This window comes from Apaloderma vittatum, unplaced genomic scaffold, assembly GCF_000703405.1.
Source record: "Apaloderma vittatum isolate BGI_N311 unplaced genomic scaffold, ASM70340v1 scaffold30738, whole genome shotgun sequence".
NCBI lineage: Eukaryota > Metazoa > Chordata > Aves > Trogoniformes > Trogonidae > Apaloderma > Apaloderma vittatum.
In genome coordinates, this window is record NW_009729601.1 from 4,596 (window position 1) to 13,329 (window position 8,734).

Sequence of the window (8,734 nt, forward strand, 5' to 3'; positions counted from 1 at the left end):
GTGCAAGGTCTGTGCGAGGAGCTTAGTGGCTTGGTGCCTGGGTGGAGCTGGTTGGTGACATACGCTGCTCCCACAGGGAATTAGGGCTGGATGAGCACTGTGCTGAGGGTGCTCAGACAGCAAGAGGTTGGGATTTTGTGGACACCACAGCCCTGGGAGCACCAGCATGTCCAGCGCATCTGCTACGTGATCACCAGGGTTGCTTTGCAGTCCCCTCGCGTAGGTCAGGGCTGCTTCCAGCCACCAAGTTTTCCGACCGAAACCATTCTACGATTCTATTTTCCAACCAAAAGTATTCTGTGGTTCTATTTTCCAGCCAAACTCTTCTATAAGACTCACCCAGCACTACCTCAACACACAGCACGGGGTAGAGAAGCATCTTCTAGGTGGAGCTTTTTCACCTGAAGACATTAGGTAGATTTCCACGGGTCTCGGAGAAATATGTCCAAGTTCTTGTTATTGTTTGTGCTGGACAGCTGCTTCTGCTCTTGCCCGGCTTTCAGTGCTGCTTTTCCCTGTAGCAGTTTCCCAGTGTCTCGCCTAGAAAAGCTTTGCATTTCTGAACGGAGAATCAATAGGTCACTGTGTCTGACAGGCTTTTTTCCCCTCTCTTTACTTCTTTATTGACCTGTTGCTCTACTGAAACCTCAGCCATTTGGGAGGCAGATTAAGCCACGAGTTGTTACCTCGACTCTGTATTTTTACCCTTTTGCAAGCAAACTCAAACCCTGAAGTTGTGAAACTAGAACACGATTCTTTAATAATGTTTTCCTCCAGATTATTCTTTAATAATCCAACCACCTTCGCCAACTTCTCCACTCCCTGGGATGGGGTTTGGTAACCTGTTACAAGTGAGGCAAGGCAGTTCTGAGCAGCATCTTGCAAGACGCTTGTATACCAGGGAATATTTGCTGATTCCAACCTCCCAGTGGGGTTGGAATCTTATTCTGGGACACCAGGGTACCAGTAAAATAGCTGATCAGCTTGGGGAAGCGGCTTTTCTCTCTGGAGGACTCACTGCTGAGGCCCTGCTGACCTCCCCTGCGGCGCTTCCCTGACACATCAGGGTGACGTGTGGTCCTCTGTGTCACCTGGGGCTTTTACCCAGCGGCTAAGTGTGCACCTGAGGAACTTATTGCAATGGAGTAATTTTATTTTAATAAATGGCCTTGGGTATTAAGACATCATGTCGTCCACTTCTGCCCAATGCTATTGTTTCACTGTATGTTTGGTTTTAAGATCTCTTTCAGCCAGAGATATATAAGGCAGCAAGAGCGTGGACAGAAAAGAAAGCAGATTGGGAACAGCCACAGCTACATATTGGCTGACTGCAGGAAAAAAAAACACCTCTGAACCTGTCCTGGGCAGCTGCTCTCTTGTGGCTTGAGTGCTCAGGGGTGATGGAGAGAAATGGAAATGAGGGGGAACCTTTCTCTATACTGTTTAGAGGCTGCAGTTTCTTGATAGTGTATCAAGCTGGAGTGTTGACTGCTTTGAAGGAATTGTCGCCTGGCTTGCTGAAATCTGCATCCAAGGTCTATGGGGCATCTTCAGGATCGGTTATAGCTACGCTTGGATTGTGTGGGATCGATGTGGGTAAGGACTATGCACTGCCATTTATTCTGTGTCTAAAGAAAATGTCTGGAAATTGTGGAAATGCAAAAGGTTTTTATTTTTCTTTAATTATCCTCAATCAGTGGTTAGTTCCTCAGAATTTTATTTCATTGAATCCATTAAGAGTGGATAACATGAGTAAGTTAACCAGCATGGAGAAAACAGACTTGTTAAATAGTTGTTAAATAAGCTGTTGCATCTTATTAATTTGAAAATGGTAAACATGTCTAATATAAGAAACAGAAGTGCCCTCCCTAATAAGACATTTGCTGTTGTTGGTAAATTCCCAAAACACAGAGGGGAAAGAAAATATTGAATATGAGAGAATCCATGTCGCAGCTGCATTATAGTCACAGACCTGAGAAATGCATTAGGGATAACAGATGCAGAGCCAAGAGGAGGAAATACAGAAAAGAAAACACAGTACTTCTGCTTCCTGCAGTACTGAAGGTCCTTGGAAAGTTTGTGTCTGCTCTTGAGAGCTTCAGCCCTAATCAAAATAGTGGCTCTTCATGAGCATTTACCTGCATGGCAAAATGTCCCTTTACCAGGCAGGAGTTCGGCTCAGAAGGTACATAAATAATAATATAAAGGACGTGGAATGATTGCTTTGCTTTTTTTTTTTTTTTTTGCTTTAGATGAGTTGAAGCCGATTTTCCTCAATGCTCTGCAAAACTCTTTCTTCGGTTTTTTTCCTGGAGGAAGAATCCCTAGATTGTTAAAGACCATACTAAACCAATATCTGCCTACAAACGCCCACCAGCTGGTGTCTGGAAAACTGCACATTATCCTCACCCGAGTGCATGACTGGAGAAGTGTGACGGTTTCAGAGTTTGCCTCGAGGGAGGACCTCATTCAGGTAAGAGCAGCCGCAGCCACCTTGTACCAGGAGGAGCTGCCTGCGGTGTCCTGCCCCTCCGTGCCCCACAGCGGCCGTGGGGGAAGCCTGGCCCCTCTCAGGACCCCAGGCCATGATTTCTGTCCTTGCCACCCTCTGAAGCCAGACAGGGTCACAAGCTGAAAATAATAAACTAAACCAGCCCTTTCGTTTGCTGGCTCACATACCTGCAGGGCTCAAGTATGCAAAGAGCAAAACGAGGCGTTTTTCAGGTTACCTTCCTGCTTCTTTAGTGCTGGCTGTGGATAATCAGACACGATCTGGTCCACAGTAATCAGTCGTGCCCAATAACCCAGCCATGGATCTTCATTTTGGCCTTCACGGATAGGTCACCGTTCCCAAAGGCAACAGGTTTTCAGTGTTCTTTGCTCACCTCCCTGCTTTCCATCTCACCCACAGGCCATACTCTGCAGCTGCTACATCCCGCTGTATTTTGGACTTCTGCCTCTTAAGTACCGTGGCGTGGTGAGTAGCCTTTTGGTCTTGAGACCTTATTTCAGGACAGGCCAAGGGCCCATCTAGTCCTTTCCCCAGTGGTGGCATTAGGCATGTTTATACCCGTATTTGCCACCAAAGTTGCTTGGTCCTGTGTCTGCATGGTGTCTGCAAAGGGAAAAACTGAACCGAGGTGCCCCACAATCTGGCCTCACTGCACACAGAGCTGACCTTCTTACAAAAGTGTCCATCCTCTCCCTGCCCATGCGGTTAGCCCAACTCCTTTTTGCTGCACTTTCCCTCAATTTCATTAAAGACTGAGTTTTCAGTTGCAATGGAGGAGGTGCTGGGTCTGTTCCCTAGAAGGGGATCTCTGTAGCCTCAGTATCTCAGTCTAGTTTGGGACTGGATGGGGAAGAACCCCCACATGCATGCACATGTGCTGCAGCGCTCCTCTCCCTGAGAAGAGGAAGGCTCAAAGCTCTTTGTTTTCTCTCCTAGCGTTACGTTGATGGGGAACTCGGCATGTGGCGGGCCAACTTCGTGTCCCGGAGCACCATCACCGTGTCTGCTTTCGCCGGCGAATACGACATCTGTCCCAAAGACACCTCAGCTGCCTTTCTCACTTTCCAACTCTCTGATAGTATTTTACAGTTATCAAAAAGAAACATCTGCCGCTTGCTTTATATCTTCCAGCTTCCTGCACGTGAAGTGAGCTGCTTGTACAGGTACCCAGAGCCGTGAGACCCCTGTATCTGGTCTATCTGCCCTGACTGCTACCTTCCCCCTGCAGGTTCTGGAGCAGTTTCGTATCAGTGGCTACGAGGACACAGTTGTCTTCATCAAGAGACTGAGTAAGTGACTGGGAGTGAGGAGCAGGTGGATTGGGTGCTTCTTTTACCGTGTTGGTTTTCTGACAGCAGGTAAGAGATGCTGCCAGTGCACCTCGAGTGACCAGGGCAGAGAGGTCCCTGCATCCCTGGTGTTGCCAGGATTACTTGAGCCCCATCATCTCTGTGGCCTCTCCTGAAGTTCCCTGTTTGCCCCTTCCGCTCAGATGGCGTTAGGTCCTCTCTTCTCTGCCCCACTAGACATGATAGACCTTTCCAGTGAATGGAGGTGCCCAGGACCTACGTCGGAGAAGTGTGGTCTCGGGTGCCCTGCGTGTTGTTTGCCTGACAAGCCTCCGATGCACAAAGCAGCAATGTTTGGTGATCCCTGACTAGAAAACTCAGATTAGCCTTGCGCTGTGGTCATCAGTCCCTCTATTTTCCAGGCGACCTTGGTGGTGGCTGACATTGCTAGACACCTCGTAGTTGAGCAACAAGCAGTGAGAGCTGGATTCTCTTCCCGCCAGGTGAATGTGGTATAAATTACCTGGATGAAGACTTTATACTTTCATTAGCCAGTAAATCGTGTCAGAAAGGTGAAAGGACCCAGGACTGGAAGCTGGAAACAAGAGTGCTTCACTCCAGAGCCACAACCCCGGAGGATGTCACCGAAGAGAATCCAGGGACTGTGCAAACAGCAGATGAAGTGGAAGAGGAAGCCTCACACCACCTTCTTCACCATCAGAAAGGTAGAGGACCAAGCACTTCCTTTCCCCCATCAGTTTTCATTAACCAAGTGACACTTGCCCGGGGTTCTCACTGCCAACAGAGGCTGGCTGGGATTTTGCAGGCTCCAATAGGTGAGAACGTCAGGAATGGGCGAGAGTCCTCTCTTGGATCCGTGGTTATTAGTGCAGCCCCATGCTGAGGTTGTTCTGGGTGAGGACTGAGGACTTAGGCTGTGGCCAGGTGAGAAAGGCTCTTTGGTGAAGTCACTCTCTCTGTGAAAAAAGCCATCTCCTCTCCTTGCAAAGTAATAACAGGTTCTGCCCACATATTGTGCCCTTAAAGGGAGGGAAGGAGCAGTGTCTGATGGTCAGAGCTGGGTTTGCTGTGCCTGTCAAATCAAAATTTCTACTCAGTAGCTGGTGTGCAGCTGCCTGTAAAATCCTTCAGTGCAAGTAAAGCCTGTTAGAGCTGCAGGTAAACCTCTGCCTGTATCGTTTTTAGGCAACATAAGGCAGGTTTAAATCCAAAACTACAATGTTATGCAAAATAATGCCTTCTTCCATTTTGGTTTTGACATGGGAAGCCTGTGAGCCTTCAGCATTTTGGATTCCAGTTTATCTTATTGATACTAGTGGGATGCAGAGAAGTGTGTGCCGGAGCGCAGCATTTCTTTCCATTTTATTATTTATTTTTTTATTTTCTCCAAGTCGTTTGACATTTCAGAATTGGTCAGCTCAGGAAAAATTACACAGCTTTTCCAACATCATGATGGCTTAAAATATTGCCACATAAATAAAAGGTTAAAAAAGACACAAATATTGTTCTGCTGTATCTAGGAGGATCGCACCAAATGAATATAAAGGGGAAAGAACAGGGCCATTAACCATTCCAGATCTAAAAATAAAAGCTTGTAAAACATAAAATGGAAGCAAAGAAGACATTTCCACTGAAAGCAAGACAACTGTGTGGGAAGAGACCCACTACAGAAACGCAGGACATGATGTTAAGCTGTACAGTTTGCTTCCAGGCTTGCTTTTTTAAAGGCTTCAGTACTCTGAAGTACATGGAGCTTTTGAAAACAGCGTAGTGGGAACCAGGTTTCTGTGGAGGTTGGGCAGGCTCTGGGCTGTCAGGAGTCTTGGTCTCTGGACTGCAACGTATTTTCACCAGCCTAAGGTCACCTGTGTGTGGAATCAAGACTGGTTTGTTAGGCCAGAGAGCAACCAAGAGGCAAGTCAGGGCTTTCAGGCTCCAGAAGGAGAAGCACATTGGATTTTTCAGTTTTGGGAATCAAAGGCCCTGATGATCTTGGCCCAGAAAAGGCTGCACAATACTATAGTACCACTGATGTTACCAAATAAGCAGGTGTATAAACCCACAAACAACTTGTGCCTGATTTCCTGAATAAGTCGGAATATCTCCAGAGGACTATGGCTGCAGCACAGCCTGCGCACCAGCAAGGCTCAGGCTGGATTAGCAGGTTAACCACGGGGATTTACCTCTTTATCCACGTGCCAACCAGGACAGTTGCGCAACAACTATCTAGACTAGAAACAGAGTCTGGCATAAAGCACCAATGGCCAACAGCCAGAGACACGGGCAGGACTGGGTGCATTTGGCTCAGTTGTGCAAATCAGGCACCAGGACTCTCCTTCCTGCTAGATCTGTGGTGGGATCAGCTTTCGAGAGAGCTGCTGCTGACTGGGGTTGTCTCCCAACTCTCATCCCATTCGCCTCAGGCTTCTCTTCTCTGCTGAGTTTGAAGCAGACTGGGGCAAGCAGTATAGGACAGTGGTATGAGAGCAATATTTTAAGGGTGTCAAAACCTGCTTATCCCATTACCCTCTAAGATAATAGGAGAGAGGAGAGCAGCGCTGATGAGGTATTTGAATCCAGTTTGTCTCCCAAGAACTGTCTATCAGACTGACCAATATGATTTTACTCCCATTAGAGCCATGTCGGCCACAGTAGAGCATTTTTGACCCCATATAATTTTTTTAAAGAAAGAGCAACTTGCCCTGGTAGAAGGGCTGTTACAGAAGTGGGGTGTCTGCCCAGGGAGAGAACACAGACGTGCAGTGTGAGCAAAAGCAAATGATGGGCTGACTGGCCCTGCTCCTGCCCAGGGAGTGATGCATATCCATGTGCCTTCTCTGCTTCCGTCTGTGGTAAGATGTCCCAGTTCATGGGCTGGTTTTGAGCAGCTCAGCTTTGGCTGCGGGGGTTGAGAGATGCGAGTCCATCCAGGACGGAAAGAAGGCAGGAGAAGGTTTTGATGGATCCAATGCAAAGTAGCATCCAGGTTTCTTTTAGCAAGCTCGTTGCAGAGAAAATATTCCCAGGTCATCGATTTCAAGCAGAGATAGCAGAACATATTATACTGATCCTTCACTGAGCGTTCATAGTGAGCTTTGAATCTGTTCACATCAATGCAGCCTTCATATATTCCCCATGTTCATGCCCACAATCTCCAGGGCACTTTGGATGAAACTTCTTTGTGTACCATTTCCCTTTGTGCAGTTAAACAAACTGTTTGTTCAAATAAACAGCTTTTGCTGTTGTGATCCGCCCGTAAGGGAAAAAAAACAAACCGAGGAGACTCTGTTGGGGTAAAGCCAATCCATCAGCCTCTAACGTGCAAAATATATTTGGAATGAATAAGAGCGCTGCCAAGTCATCCTGCGTACAGACCGGCAACACAAGGTGTGGTTGCCTGGACCTTACACTGTTTGTAGCAGCGAGTTACAGAAAATTGCACAAAAAGAACTAATGTAGTTGTGAAATGTCAGCTCTCCCAGCGCAGTAGGAGATGCGCTCTGCAAGGCTGTGGTACTGTGAAGTCGGGAGAGGATAAACTTCAGGTTTCTCCATCCTTTACAGATGCAAATTCAGAGGGGTCCAAAAGTGCACCTACCTCCGCTGGCAGGAGAAGCAGGCCTCCGAGGGCAGATGAAGCTCAAGAATAGGTAATTTATAAAACAGCTTCAGGGAACTGGACAAAAGTTAGCTCCTGCCCAGTGTAACGTTCCCTAAGGCTTCTCTCCCTCTCTGTTCTCTGATGAATCTCTCTGAAAGTTTTTGAGTGGGAGGAAAACACTTAAAATGTGACATTTCTTGGCAAATACCTGCCCTATAATCTGCATTAAAGCACGGGAGGAGATGCTGCTGGAGATCAGCAAGTGGAGTGACTGGGGAAACTGGTGGCTGGGCTGTGTTGTGAGGCAAGGAAAGGTGCCCAGTCTCCCCTGCGCAGGCTGTGATTTAAGTCACAGCTGCAGCACCGCGGTGGTTTTCCTCGGCCATCATGTTAAAGCAGGTCAGGCCTAAGTAGGGAGACTGCGGCAGCAGGACTGGAACCCAAATCAGCCGGTTTCCCTAAGTGGGGGAAAAAAAAAATAATCCCACTCCCAAAAAATTCCATACAGAACCAGCAGCCGTGCTGTGTGAAACGAGCTCCGCTGTCGTCCACCGCTTCCCAGGGCAGCAGAACCGCGTGGTGTCGGAGACCCCCAGGGCCCACCCGGGCTGGTTACCTACAGGAACAAGCTGGCAGTTAGTTGGGGCTGGGTCCGTGAAGCAGCAGCAACGAGCAGCCCCGGGGACATTTGACCCTGAAGGGCTTTTTCCTCGCTGAGGAATCGCGTAGCTGCCCGCAGCGCGAAATCGTGCTGTGCGAGTCTCTCCGCCAGCTGCACGTGAAGTAACTTGGAAGCGGGTTTTAGGGAGCTGTCTGTGTGACGAGTCAAATGCCTTGAATCCTTGAGAGTTTAGTGCCAAAACACCTCTCAGGATTTTGGTGAATGTGCCTGATGCCTGCTAGGGTAGAGCGCAGCAGATAAACACTCTGCAACAAGAGTATGTTGCCATAGGGAAGCAGCTCTAAGCTAGTTCATAGCTTCTTTCAGATGTCACTCAATAAATGATAGCACAGGAACAAAAATTAGCTACTTTTAATGTGGAGTAGCCCAGATTTGGAATTTTCAGCCAGACTCAGCATCAGTGACCCATGGGTGAGGTCCCCTGGGGTTCTCCCTGCTCTGTACCCTGCCCTTCCTCTGCTGAGGGTTTGCATCCCCCGAGCACCTCACCTCCTGGCCGTGACTTTCTTAAGCAAACGAGGCGCCATGATTTGAAGGAGCTTCTGGAACTCTTTTACTGTGGAGCTGATACCTTCCAGCACCCCCCACAGCTTCTTCACCCTGCAAACCCAAAAGAGACGTATTTTAAT

The 8,734-nt window shown here is 48.1% G+C and overlaps 2 protein-coding genes across 2 annotated transcripts in view; one reads left to right on the forward strand and one right to left on the reverse strand.

Moving 5' to 3' along the window:
- Window positions 1-2,315: 2,315 nt before the first annotated feature.
- LOC104277764 (patatin-like phospholipase domain-containing protein 1) lies at window positions 2,316-3,809 on the forward strand (the record flags this gene model as incomplete). Its single annotated transcript, XM_009874510.1, has 4 exons — window positions 2,316-2,473; window positions 2,912-2,977; window positions 3,449-3,658; window positions 3,741-3,809. Coding segments are annotated over 4 exons (503 nt in total), but the record flags the coding sequence as incomplete, so codon positions are not given.
- Window positions 3,810-7,767: 3,958 nt separating this feature from the next.
- The window catches only part of PNPLA1 (patatin-like phospholipase domain containing 1), an 8,726-nt gene continuing 7,759 nt past the window's right edge, over window positions 7,768-8,734 (reverse strand). Inside the window, exon 7 of the mRNA XM_009874511.1 lies at window positions 7,768-7,881. Within this exon, the coding sequence (XP_009872813.1) occupies window positions 7,768-7,881 (114 nt within the window). The remainder of the gene's footprint in view (window positions 7,882-8,734) is intronic.